This window comes from Otolemur garnettii, unplaced genomic scaffold (assembly GCF_000181295.1).
Source record: "Otolemur garnettii isolate 467f Iridium unplaced genomic scaffold, OtoGar3 scaffold00106, whole genome shotgun sequence".
In the NCBI taxonomy this organism is placed as follows: domain Eukaryota; kingdom Metazoa; phylum Chordata; class Mammalia; order Primates; family Galagidae; genus Otolemur; species Otolemur garnettii.
In genome coordinates this window covers 7178027-7192756 of record NW_003852501.1, presented here as the reverse complement: position 1 = coordinate 7192756, position 14730 = coordinate 7178027, and the positions used below count along the sequence as shown (strand labels likewise).

General features: G+C 38.6%; 1 protein-coding gene across 1 annotated transcript in view; it reads left to right on the top strand.

Moving 5' to 3' along the window:
* SGCG (sarcoglycan gamma) overlaps window positions 1-14730 on the top strand; it is a 59560-nt gene that overhangs the window by 21715 nt on the left and 23115 nt on the right. The window contains exon 4 of the mRNA XM_003796719.2: window positions 8087-8206. Within this exon, the coding sequence (XP_003796767.1) occupies window positions 8087-8206 (120 nt within the window). The remainder of the gene's footprint in view (window positions 1-8086; window positions 8207-14730) is intronic.

The window sequence follows — 14730 nt, the reverse complement described above, 5'->3', positions numbered from 1 at the left end:
AGTAGTTTTGATTTGCATTTCTCTGATGATTAAGGATGGTGAGCATTTTTTCATATATCTGTAGGCTGTGCGCCGATCTTCTTTAGAGAAATTTCTCTTCAAATCCCTTGCCCACCCTGAGATGGGATCACTCGTTTTTTCTTGCTAATACGTTTAAGTTCTCTATGGATTCTAGTTATTAAACCTTTGTCGGGGACATACCCTGTGAAAATCTTCTCCCATTCTGATGGCTGTCTGCTTTCCTTACTTACTGTGTTCTTGGCTGTGCAGAAGCTCTTTAGTTTAACTTTATTAATTGTATTGACTAGTACATCTCGTCTACAATGCTGAGTAGCAATGAACATAGTAGTTGTTCATAGTTAAGTTGTTCCCAGTCTTAATGAAAATGCTTTCTAGTCTTTCTGCACTGATAAGAGATTGGCCTGAAGGTTAAGGCACATATATTTTCTGATTTTAAGAAAGCATCCTTGAATGTCTATTTTCTTTAATATATTCAATACATGAAACTTGCCTGGTTGATTGTATTTTTAGGTCTTCTTTTTCCTCATTTATTTGCTGATTTGCCTTGTACTGAAAGTGCTGTATGAAGTCTAGTGTTATTAGTATTCAGTCTATGTGTCTTTACATCTTTAACTTTTGCTTCCTAAAAGGGATTACTGTGATATGTGGGTGGTAAACATTCATGAACATTCATGAACATAATGTCTGCATTGTGGATTATGATTTTAGAATTTAAAAATTTCCCTTTTGTCATATTAAATGCTTTTCAAATTGAACATTGTCAATTTGTCGACAATTGAACATTGTCGAATTTCTATCCCAGTTCTATTCTGTGTTCATATCCTATAATACTTATTGTCCATCCCTTAAGTGGCTGCTCTCTACCTCTGCTCACCTGTCTTCCCTGGGGTGGCCCCGTCTGTCTTAGCTCACCACATAGCCTGCATTGGGACTGACATTTGAGAAATTGTTGCCCTGGGACTTGTTAATTTTTCTCCTTTGAGTTGCAGTTCTTTAGCAGCTTATCCATCTCAAGTAACGCCAAGGGTGTGATTTGTGCAGAATAGCTATGAAGCTATTCCATATACTTAGAGAAAGAGATTTGGGGAGATTGATGACTATGTGCTACTGTGGTCATCAGCACTCTGAAGTCCATCATTTTCCAGTTTAATAAAAACATCCCATAACACTATTTCAATGGCTATGGAATATTCCAGGAATATATTAATATATAATATTATATATATAATTTATTTGATTAGAAAATATTCATATACTGGAATTGGATTTTTTTGCATTCAGCTAATGCCATAATTCTTAATTCAGGCTATCTCTATATATTTAATAGGTTATTCAATAAATATTGGTTGAATAATTAACAGAGGCATGAATAAAAGATTGTTCAGGATGGGATGGGCCAAGAGAAACTAGCCTAAACACAGGATAAGGGTCCCAGAGAGGGGATGGAACAAGCTGGCCTATCCAGGGTGGTCCAAAGTAGAAAAAATTTCAAGCATAAGTCGGGATGGCCTTAAGGGACTTTGGGTTATGGAGAAGGTCATAAGTGGGAAACAAAGCCAATAGTTAGCAGGCAAGACAAAAAGCAGAACTTCCCCACCTGATCATGATGTATATGTTTTTTTGTGGGGTTTTTTGGGGGGGAGGGTTTGGCCAGGGCTGGGTTTGAACCTGCCACCTCTGGTATATGGGGCCAGCGCCCTACTCCTTTGAGCCATAGGCACCACTTATGATGTATATGTTTTTAATGTATAGCTGTATTGTGTTTGTTAGGATCTCATTGAATATTTTTGCATCAATATTCATTAATGGTATCAGTCTGTAGTCGCCGGTTTTTGTTGGGTCCTTTCCTGGCTTTAGTGTCAGGATGACATTTGCTTCATAGAATGTGTTGGGGAGAGTTCCTTCCTTCTTTATGTTTTGAAATAGGTTCTTCAGTATAGGTACAAGTTCCTCTTTGAAGATTTGGTAAAATTCTGGTGTTAAACCATGTAGTCCAGGACTTTTCTTTTTTGGAATATTTTAAATATTGCTGCAATTTCAGTGTTGATATTGGCCTATTCAAAATTTCTAATTCTTCCTGGTTGAGTTTAGGAAGGTGGTGTGATTCCAGGTATTGGCTTATTGCCTTACATTTTCAAATTTCTGGTCATAGAGTTTTTTACAGTAATCGGTAATAATCTTTTATATCTCTGTGGTATTTGGTTATTATTTCCCCTTTGTTGTTTCTGATTGAAATTATTAGAGATCTTACTTTTCTGTTTCTGGTTAGTGTGGCAAAGGCTTTATCAATTTTCTAAATGATTCTTGTATTCTTGATCTCATTTAATTCAGCCCTAATTTTGGTTATTTTTCTTTTTCTAGGTTTGGGGATGAATTGCTCTTCCTTCTCCAGCTCCTTGAGATGGTCCAAGATTGTTGACTTGTGCTCTTTCTGTTTTCTCCTTGTGGGCATTTAATGCTATAAATTTCTCTCTTAGGACAGCCTTTGCAATATCCGACAAGGTTTGATACCTTGTGGCTTCATTCTCATTTTGTTTGAGAAATCTAATGATTTCCTTCTTTATCTCATCCTTAACCCCAGCTGTCATTCATGAGAAGGTTGTTTAGTTTGCATATCTTTATGTGGGTCTGAAGATTTCTCTTGGAGTTGAGTTCTATTTTTATTCTGTGATGGTCCAAGAAGATACAGGGTATAATTTCTATTCTTTTAAATTTTTTGAAGTTTGAATTGTGTGCTACTATATGATTAATTTTTAGAGGATGATCTATGGGCTGATGAGAAGAATGTATACTCAATTTTATTAGTATGAAATGTTCCGTATATGTCTGTTAAACCCATTTGTTCTAATCCCATGTTTAAGTCCATTGATTTTTTGTTTAGTTTCTTCTTGGAGGATCTGTCCAGTTCTATCAGAGGGGTGTTGAAATCCCCAGTTATTACGGTATTGTAGGATACCATATTGTCCAGGTGAGTAAGGGCTCATTTTATATATCTGGGAGCATTTAAGTTGTGTGCATAGATGTTTAGGATTGAAATTTCATCTTGTTAAATTGTTGTCTTGACCAGTATATAGTGTTCATTTTTGTCTTTCTTTATTTTTGTTGATTTAAATCCAATGTTATCTACTTTCTTCTTTTTTTTTTAATTTTCTCTATACATGTACATGTGTTTATTTGGATTCCACTTTTGCCTTCACAAAAAAATTTTTTTTTGCAGATTTTGCCCCAGGCCAGGTTTGAACCCACCACCTCTGGCATATGGGGCTGGCGCCCTACTCCTTTGAGCCACTAGGCACCACCCCATGCCTTCACAAAATTAAAAAGGCTTAACATTTAATAACAATAACACTGTTTAAGATAAGGACTAAAAACAAAAACCTCATAAAAAAACGAACAAAGATAAATACATTCAGAAAAGATATCAGATGATTGCTGCAATGCAATATTGAGCAATAATAATAATAATGCAAAAAAAGTAACACATTGTCAGATAAAAGTATGTCTATCATAGAATGCTTTGACTCTGAGGTTCAGTATGACATCATCAGTTAACTTCTTTTTTTCCCCAAAGTCTCAAAAAATAGAGAATATTTATAAATAAAAATAAAAGATAACTTCAAAAAACAGATCATGCCAAATCTTATTAGACAATAGAAAAAGAAGAAATACTTCAAAATCTTTCTACTTCATCTGCATATCTGATTTCCATTTGCCTGAAATATTGTTTTAGATCCCTTCACCCTGAGTCTTGTTTTATGCTTAGCAGAGGTTCTCAACCTGTGGGTCGTGACCCCTTTTTAACAATGAAAATACATTGCAGCATTAGGAAGGCTGAGAACCACTGGCTTAGAGGTTAGATGTTTTTCTTGAAGACAGCTTATAGTTGGCTTATGCCTTTTTATCCAGTCAGCTAGACTGTGCCTTGTCAGTGGGGAATTCAAGCCATTCACATTTACTGAGAGAATTTATAAATATAGTTGAGTTCTATCCATCTTGCTTTGTGGAGGTCCACAGCTTAGTTTTATCCCTTGTGCCACTGTGGAAGCTAGGCTTTGTCCTTTAGTTTCTTTGTTGGTGGTGTATTGTGATGGTCAGGATGAAGAATGGTTTTGAGTACTTTCTGCAGAGCTGCTCTGGTTGTGGCAAATTTTTTCAATGTTGGCATGTCAGTAAAATATTTGATCTCTCTGTTAAATATAAAACTTTAGCAGGTTATAAAATCCTGAGATGAAAATTATTTTGTTTAAGAAGGTTAAAGACAGATCACCCTCTTCTGGCTTGAAAACTTTCAGCTGAAAAGTCTGCTGTCACCCTGTTTTTTTTCCCTTTGTATGTAGGAACTTGCTTACATCTAGCTGCTTAAAAAATTTTTCCTTTCATTTTGACTTTGGCCACATTAATCACAATGTGCCTAGATGATGTTTTGTTTGAATTGAGTCATGCTGGGGTTCTAAAACTCTCTAGTGTCTGGATTTCTGGGTCTTTTGCAATGCTTGGGAAATTCTCCACCATGATATCTTGAAGTAAAGTTTCTATACTTTTAGCACCCTCTTCCTCTCCTGGAATCCCCATAGTTTGTGTTTGTTTGTTTGTTTGTTTGTAGACCAAGTCTCACAACCTTGAACTCTTGGGTTCAGGTGATCCCCTTGCTTTAGCCTCCTGAGTAGCTGGGACTACAGGCGCCTGCCATTAACACCCAGCTACTTTGTCTATTTTCAGTAGAGATGTGGTCTCACTCTTGCTCAGGCTGGTCTCAAACTCCTGAGTTCAGGCAGTCCACCTGCCTCAACCTCCCAGAGTGCTAGGATTACAGATGTGAGCCATTGCACCCAGCTAGGAATCCTTATAATTTGAATATTATATCTTTTAGACTAATCCCATAATTTTCTTATGGAAAGCTCTGCTTTTATTCTCTTTTTTTCTGTCTCTGAATGACTAGGTTAGTTCAAAAGTTTTGTCTTCAGTTTCTGAGATTCTTTCTACTCCATGTTCTTCTCTATTGCTGAGATTCTCTCCTGCGTTTTGAATCTTCTTAATGCCTCTTTCAATTCCTTAGGGTCTGCTATATCCTTCCTAATTATGTCTAGAACTTTGGTAACTTTGTCTTCAATTTCTCTAGACAGTTTTGGACTTCCTTTGGGATTTTTTTCCCATCTTCTCTTAATTCCATTCATTTTATTTGCCTTCCATATTGTGACTTCTATTTCTGTCATTTCAACAATTTCGCTATGTGTGGTGTTTACTGCTGTATAGCTCTTGTAATTTCTTGGGAAAGTTGATCTACTCTGATTTTTCATGTTGCCAGTGTTCTTCGGCTGGTTCTTCCCATGTGTATTTTCAGTTATTTATATATTTATTATACTTTTTAACCTGGAATGTTAGATTGCCCCTAAATAGTTATTAAGAGATATTCTAACTGGGGACCCTTAGGCAGAACCACAGAGGCTATATGGAAATTAAAACTCATGGGCTGAAGTCAGATCTGGAGGACCCCATATATGGAGCTCACCACCTCTTCACCACTGACTGTTTAAATGGACTGCAGCTTATACCTGTGTCCCTTCTGCATACAGCCTCCTGAAGCTCCCTTTTGGGGGTGCAGCATGAGAATCGCTGAAGGCAAGCCTTGCTTTCTTCAAGTTGGGGTGGTAGCACTGATGGGTGGACTTCCAGGTGACACTCCTAGGCTAAGTGTGTCACCTGGTTATTGGGAACTATTTCTGTCCTGGTATCAGCCTGCCCTCCAACCAGTTTACAGGAGCTACAGTTTTTCACTGAAGTCCCTGCTGTAATAGGTTTGAACTTCTGTGCCCCATCCCTACTCCCAGCAGCTGAGGATGGGCAATCCCTGGCTGTCCAACTGCTCCCACCCAAATTCCCATCCCATGGCATGAATGCCCCTTATGCAAACAAATTCCAGATGCCATGGTTTTCACTGGAGTCCTGGCCACAATGGATTAGACACACTGCAATCCTCATCCACCATCTGCTTCCAGGAATTTCCCAGGGCAAGGTCACCTGAGGCTAGGCATATCTCTCTGCAAGTTAGCAGGAGTGGGGAGGCAAGACTACCAGGCATAGATGCTTGGTAGGGGCACTCCAGAGGGCGGGGAAAATGTCCCCTCCCTGCTAGCAGGAGGGAGATGCAGGAGGGACCCCCAACTTACTAGTCCCTGTAGCTGAGTCATAATTTCTTCTCACAGTGGGAGGCAGGGCACACTCAATGCACAAGACCACACAATGCAGAAGTCCCTCAGAGATCCTGCCAGACATGCTGGGGAAGGCAGGGCCTATCTGCCTCTTCTCTCATGGCCAGATAAGCATCTGACCTAGAATGATGAGACAGAAAGAAGCCTCAGTAACCCTTGCTTCCATTGTTGGGAGTTCCTTTGCCTTTCTGATACCTGGTGGGGAGCCACGGCCATGCTGCCTTGGCCGGCAGAGCTAGCAGTAAGCCTTGCCCAAGCACTGGGAAGCTGACCTCTGCAGGGGGCAATCTGTTGGGTAACCAAAAGGGGAATGGTCTTTAGGCATAAAGTGGTGGTGACAAAATTGGTTCACTTTTCTCCCAGGCACAAAGGGAACCCAGAGGTGGAAACTCTCAGATGCAGGAAAACTAGGACTTCATGGCTCTCTCCCACGTCTGAGAGATCATGTGTGTGCTGATCGTGAGAGCCCACAGAAATCCCTCTAGGTGTTGGGGGGTGTCCCCTTTACCCTTCTGTTTGGTACCAAGCTCCATCAGTCTAGTAACTCCATACCCATTCTCTGTTCTCTTCCTTCCTCTTTCTCATCATTGTCCTTGCAGTTTGTCTCAGTGAGGATGTTGAGCTTCTTGATTTCTTCTCCTTGTTTTCAACCTCCTAATTTCAACTACTAGTAGTTCACTTCAGTCCAATTTTTCTCATTCTGGAAGGAGCTTCTGGCAAAAGCTGCTGCTAGTTGGCCATCTTGCCCCCTCCTCCTGTGATATTAGTTTTTAAATGAACGACATCAGGAGAAATAAAAGATTGCTAATGAGACATATCGTACGTAAGAAAGGATTTGCCAGTATTTTCACATCTTAGGAGAAAGGGAAGGGCAAAAACATGAGGGTGTCCTGTCGCGACCCATCGGGCCCCTAAGGCCCTGGTCTCAAGCACCACAGGAAGGAACCAGGCATGATGAAGATTAGAAGTACAAGCTTGTGGGAGGTGGGCTAGCCCTTACTTGCAGGGTACCCTTGAGCAACCTCTGCACTAGCCTTTTATTGAGACAGAATAATACAGGTGAGGGGAGTAATTAACAATGATTGCGTGCTGAAGGCATGGGCTCTTTCTCCATAAGGAGCTCCTGCAGACGAATGGAGAGGGTCCACCCCTCAGTTGCAGATCATCTTGCTCAGATGTCATCTGGCTATTGGCGTCCCCTATAGTGTCCTTCCATGGTGTTTTCCCCATGGATTAAAAAGTGAGGATCTCTTCTGAGAATAATGGCCAGGAAGAGATTCAAGATACAATTTCTGCTGGGTTAACTTTGACCACTGAAGTAAGCCATTTGTAAGATGGTCTTTCACAAATCCCACATTCTGAAATGCAAGATCCTTAGTTGGTTAATAAGTTAAAAAATGCAGTTTAAGTATGAATAGGAGACATTATTTGGGACAAGTTTTAAAAACCTTAAGAAATAAACTTTTAAAGAATGTATTCATACCTATATTTAAGACAGATTAACATATGTTTGATATTAATTTTAATAATACAATAGATATACACTTAATGCTTGCAAAATTCAAACATAGAAGAAAATGACCTAATGGGACAAGGTATGTTATTCAGGTGATGGGTACAACAAAAGGAAAGACTTTACACTGTGCACTATGGCCATGTAACAAAACTGCATTTGTACTCCCTAAATCTACAAAACTATGAAATGAAAAACTTGTTTAATGAAAAAATAAAACTAGTAGTAACAAATCTTATATGTTATATTATTTGGTATTGCTAGATACATGGCATGTGTACAAAGAATTTGATCCTGCTTATAATAAACACTTCATAATAAACTGTTTTAATTAATCCATCAGGTCCCCAAATGGTAGAAGCCCAGAGTCAACTGTTTCAGATCAACTCCAAAGATGGAAAGCCACTATTTACTGTTGATGAAAAGGAAGTTATGGTTGGCACAGATAAACTTCGAGTAACTGGTATGTGGTAATTTTTGACAAAAACAATATCCCACAGAGTACACTTCTACAAAAGAAAATGTATTTTTGGCAAATTTACCTTGAAATTTTTCAGGCAGATAAGAGATGGGAGTTTGCATTTGTTTGCTTTCAAGGTGTCATTTCTATTGCAATTCTTTGATACTCTCCTAGAAGAATGAAATCCTCCTCACAAATCTTTACCCTCTCTTCTCTTCTGCCATCTTATTACTTTGTTTCTTTCCACGTCAGTAACTTGAAGGCTTGCCATATTTCTTTATCATCTATACAGTTCAAGTGTCTATTTTTAAAATTCCTTTTATGCCTATTATATCAAGTACATGGATTCCCTACATTTCTACAAAAAAACTTTTCTTGAACTAAAGATTGAATAGGGTTAAAAATAGATTCATTTTGAAAAAATCAGGGCAAGATGATAGACTAGAGACATTGATCACCAGATTGTCTCAGAAAAAAGGAAAGCTCTAGTTGGAAAAGAACATAAGTCAGGTGAAATTCTGAGGGAAACGTGCCAGAATCTACTGAAGAGTCCATGGAAATATGTTGAGGAGTACAACGAGAAAAAAGCAAGATTTCACTAGAAAAGAATCCTGAGAGGCTTGGAGCATGGCAGACAAGGCTGCCACCAGCATCTAAAGGGCTCCAGACTGCAGGGAAAATGCAGTGCCAACTGAGCCACAGCAGAGCCACGGGAGGCCGCCTGTGCCTAAGCTCCATTCCCAGCCCTGTGGCCCAAACAGGCTCTGCCTTCACTCACCTTTAACTGACAGGTCCAAGACACACTGACGCCTCTGGCTGGGAAGGCAGCTGACACCAAGCAAATTGTGAGCACACCTTCATTGGTGCAAGTTTCCCCCACAGAGTCTGGCCACCATTGCTGGAAGAGTGTACCCTGAAGCCACTACAGAAGGATACATCAAAAGAAGCTTGGTGCTCATGAGCTCAGAGAGACAGATAGCTGAAAGATAGTGGTTTCAGGTTTACCCCCCCAAAATAATAATAAGTTAAAAAAGTAAAGAGGTGGGCAGCACCTGTGGCTCAAAGGAGTAGGGCGCCGGCTCCATATACCAGAGGTGGTGGGTTCAAACCTGGCCCTGGCCAAAAACTGCAAAAAAAAAAAAAGTACAGAGGAAGATGGTGGGCTAGAGGCAGCTGTCAGCATGCCACTTTCAAGGAAAGGATTGTAAATTGGAGGCAGATGCCTACCTACAGATAACTCTTCTTGAAATGAAGAAGCCATTGTTGATTTAATGTCAATTTTGTCTGACATGTGAATAAATAAATAAATGCTGGTGTGGATGCAGAAAGAGAGAGGAACACTTATACACTATTGGTGGGACTGCAGATTAGTACAAACTTTATGGAAAACTGTATGGATATTTTCAAAGAACTAAAAGTAGACCTACCATTTGATGCAGCAATCCCACTACTAGCCATTTACCCAAAGGAAAAGAAGTCATTTTATCAAAAAGACACCTGTACCTGAATGTTTACTGCAGCACAATACACAATTGCAAAGAGGTGGAATCAACCCAAGTGCCAATCAATTCATGAGTGGATTAACAAAATGTGGTATATGTATAACATGGAGTACTATTCAGCCATAAAAAGGGGATAAATTAATTCCTTTTGCAGCAATTTGTTAAGAGCTGGAGACTGCAATCTTAATTATCTCAAGAATGGAAAAACAAGCACCACGTGGACCCTCTAATAAACTAGAACTGATCAATGGGTACATGTGTGCACAAAGAAAAGTTATTGGAAATCAAGCCAGGAGGAAGGGAGAAGCAAGTGCCAAAAATCTACCTAAGGTATGCAATGAACACAGTGCGTGTCATGAGCACACCTGTAGCCCTGACTCAAGCCATGTAACAAAAAACGTTTTACCCCTTAACATTTTGAAGAAAGAGAAGTAAGAAAACCTAGGTTTATCACAAGAGACTTTTTTCAAATAAAAGGGCTATTCAGTCTAAGAATATTCCTTTTATATCATTTTGGTCCTAAAATTGCAAATCATGTTTATGTGAACTAACATCTGAGTTTTCCATTAGTAAATTAGGTGACTATAAATGGTTACAATATTAAAAGTAAATTTAAAATGGTGAATGAAAAAATATATACTCATTTTTGGGAATGAGAAGAAAAAAATTATTAAAAAATATTTTCAGAGCATATTCTCCATTTATTTGGTAAGCATCTTGCAGACTAAAAGACATAAACAATCAGACACTTGTAAATCTATTCCAGTTTATTTCTGTACTGTTTGAAAATGAATAGCAACATTATTATTTCATACAATATTACCAGTACTTCCAATTTTTTTTTTAAAGTGGTTTTTTTTTTTTAAAGAAGTAGACTGAACCCTAACACAAAGTTTTGTGTAATAGATAGTTCTAACAAAACAAACTATAAAAACAACAGCCTAATGTTATGGCATACTGTAAGGTCTCTGGTTTTCTTCCTAAAATCAAGGACACTAGGGAATTTAATCAAAGTGAATTGATCATTGCCTAATAAAACACCTCGGACATCAGAAACCCACTGTTGCATAGAAAAGAGAACATGGTCTTTGGAGATCTGGGTTCTATTCCTGCTCACAAGTACTATCAAGGCAAGTTATTAACTCTCTTTTGGCTGTTCCCTCACTTTTAAAACTGGATTGATACTGTATCTATTGTAGTATTGATGCTGGATTAAGTAGATTAATGTGTGCAAAGGACAGCAGAGTTCTTGGTGAGTATTATTTCATTGCAAGAGAATAAAATATGTATTTTATTATATTTGTAGTCTAAGCAGCAGCTTAGGTAGCTTCAAACCCAAGCCATCCTACACAAAAACCAATAAAATGAGCCTTCCCAGCCCAGGCTCCTTCCAGACCATGACATCAATTAGTGGAACAGGTGAGAAAAAATGATCAGCAACTATGCTACTATTAATTAGCTGCATGCATGCATCAGAATCATGCAGGGGTTTATTTATAAATATATTGCTGGGCTTCATCCCTAGAGTTTCTGATTCAGTAAGTCAGAAGAAGACTTAAGAGTCTGCATTTGTAATGAGTTCCCAGGTGAGACTGATGCTGCAGCTCTGTGGCCCACACTTAGAGAATCACCACCCTACACTTATTTGGATGGAGTCAGCAGGAGAAAACACAAGTCACCACATACACATGCTCTCTCTAGCACACACATTCAAGTTATTTTTAAAGATAAGTCATAATCTTCTCTTTCATTATTTGTTTTTTCTGAGGGACACATTTCTCCCAAACTCCTCTTTCTTTCCACTGAAAGCTAAGCAGAGCAAATATACCAGACCTCTCATGATGCACACTTCCCTCGTTATCACGCCATTCCAGTAGTTCGCAGTTCTTGTGACAGGGAGACCATAGGTGATGAGTGTATTACCAGTACACTCAAAGTAGAAATAGTGTTAAAGGTAAGAAAGCCTGAGCTAGACATTACACAGACAACATCAGACCTTGGATAGAGAGACAAAATGAGAAAAGAAAAGTTGGAATTGTGGAATTTCTTGGTTTTTTAAATCATAAAATTTAGGAAACAAAAATATTAGAAAACTGAGAAGAGTTAAGGTCAGGGACTATGAGTTAAAGGAAAGAATGGAAGCAGCAAGACTAGTTAGGAGGATATTAATTACAAGCCATGAAGGAGACCTGAGTTAAGTGGCAGCAATTGTCATAGAGGAAAGTGAATTATTCCAGTTTAGGGTCTTATAGAGAGTTGGCCATGGAACAAATGGGTGGCAGGCATTTAGGGGAGAGACTCAAAGATGATATTGTTTGGGATTATGGCACTACCTCCGGGTGATGAAGAGGCCTGAAGAGAAGGAGAATACACTTTCAGGGCAGAGAATCAGCAGTTAATGTTTCAGACACATAATCTGAAGATACCTGTGAAACAGCCAAATGCGTGTGTCATGTCAGCTGTTTGGTAAGTGAACTCTCTATTGCTCAGAACAGAAGTCTAGGCTGGAGATATAAATGTGGGCATCACCAACCAGCTGGGCTCTGGAAAATGCCTATGTTAGAGGCCAAATAAAGAAAGAAGAGCCACCAAAGGAAACTGACAGAAATGGATGCTGTGGGAGAAGCATCGCCATAGGCATTTTTCTGGTGTCAAGAGAGACCATGTTCCCAGAACTTGGGCCCAGGAAAGATGACAGAAATTGTCAGTAGATTTATCATCACATAGGTCATTGCTATCTTACGTACAACACTTTTTGTTAGAGTACTAAAGGCAAAAGGAAGTTTGAAGTGGTTGCAGAGGGAACAGGATGGGAAGTATCAGAGACAGTATGTGTGACTATTATGTGAAAGTTTGTCAGTGATGTGGAGCAATGAAATTTTTTTGCATCACTTGAAAAGCTCTTATGAGTCCACAAATGTTCAAGGAATGTGTAGGGCGAATCTCAGTAAATAGTGTAGATACAAAAATCTAACAAATTTCCAAGAATATACTACCCATTGTTTGAACATAAGTATTAATATTGAATTCTATGAGTGCTGACAATTAAGTTTCTGAACTCATCCTAGTAAAAAGCCTACATACCTCATTGCTGACTATCACTATGCTCACCATGCCTACCTTTGACCACCCATCAAAGCAATTTTGGAACCATTTTCTGGAATGGCCATCAGAGCTGTCATCATATTACCCTTGATGTCATGAATGTAATCAAAATGTCTTCCTTTCAATATTTCCTTTATCTTAAGGTAAATAAAAAAATCATTGAGGGCCAGATCAGGTGAGTTTGGAGGTGTTCTAATACAGTTTTTTGTTTATTGACTGAAAACTCCCTCTCAGATGGTGCTGTGTAAGCTGGTGCATTGTCATGATGCAAGAGCCACACCTTTTTCATGCCAAGACATTCAGTTAAGATTTTCCTCTTTCTTTTTGAGTGCTTGGGAGCATTCAAAAGCTTTGTTTTCAAAGTCAGAAATCCTTTCTTCAGCCAAGAACACAGTAAGTAAAGCAAGCAGACAGCCCTCAGCATGGGAGAAGATATTTGCAGGTTATGTCTCTGACAAAGGTTTAATAACCAGAACCCACAGAGAACTCAAATGTATTAGCAAGAAAAGAGCAAGTGATCCCATCTCAGGGTGGGCAAGGACTTGAAGAGAAACTTCTCTGAAAGTGAAGAAGGTGCACGGCCTACAGCCATATGAAAAAATGCTCATCATCCTTAATCATCAGAGAAATGCAAATCAAAACTACTTTGAGATATCATCTAATGCCAGTAAGATTAACCCACATCACAAAATCCCAAAACCAGAGATGTTGGCATGGATGTGGAAAAAAGAGAACACTTCTACACTGCTGGTGGAAATGCAAACTAATACATTCCTTTTGGAAAGATGTTTGGAGAACATTTAGGGATCTAAAAATCAACTTGCCATTTGATCCTACAATTCCTCTACTAAGTATATATCCAGAAGACCAAAAATCAAATTATAAGAAAGATATTTATATCAGAATGTTTATTGCAGCCCAATTCATAATTGCTAAGTGGAAGAAGCCCAAGTGCCCGTCGACCCACAAAATGGATTAATAAATTGTGGTATATGTACACCATGGAATATTATGCAGCTTTAAAGAAAGATGGAGACTTTACCTCTTTTATGTTTACATGGATGGAGCTAGAACATACTCTTCTTAGCAAAGTATCTCAAGAATGCAAGAAAAAGTATACAATGTACTCAGCCCTACTATGAAACCAATTATAGCCCAAGCATATGGGGAGAGGGGGTAATGGGTGGAGGGAGGGTAATTGGTGGGACTACAGCTACAGTGCATCTTAGAAGGGTGCATGTGAAATTTACTAAATGTAGAATACAAATGTCTAACACAATAACTAAGAAAAATTCCATGAGGGCTATGTTAACCTGTTTGATGAAAATATTTTAAATTGTATATAAAACCAGCACATTGTACCCCACAATTGCATTAATGTACACAGCTATGATTTAATTTTAAAAAAAAAGATGTTCCTGTTTCTCAATCAATATTTAGTCTACTATGCTTCTCACAGTTAGCTGCCAATGTGATGCACAATTTGAAAAATTGTTGCAATGGTTTCATCAATTCTGCTTGTACTTACACCTTCCCCTCCCTGCCCCAATCTCTCTTCATCAGTGATATTTTCTCTCTCCTCAGAAAAATGTTTAATCCATTTGTTGCATAGCTATTATTTTCCTCATGGCATTATCCCCATAAACATAGACTAATATGTTCTTGATTTCACTTCCACACTTGCTAAGTTTACCAAGAAATTTAATGTTTGTTCATTCCTCTGATTCAAGCTCTAATGTTCTCACAATGACACACAAAAACACATAACAACAATAATGAACGACACTCAGCAAGACATTGACACATGGTGACACAAACACAGCTGTGTATGAAGCACTGATATACCAAGGTTATGAAACCTCACCGCATTGTTTGTACAGTGCTGCCAACCTAAGCACAGACTGGCAAGTTCATGAACTT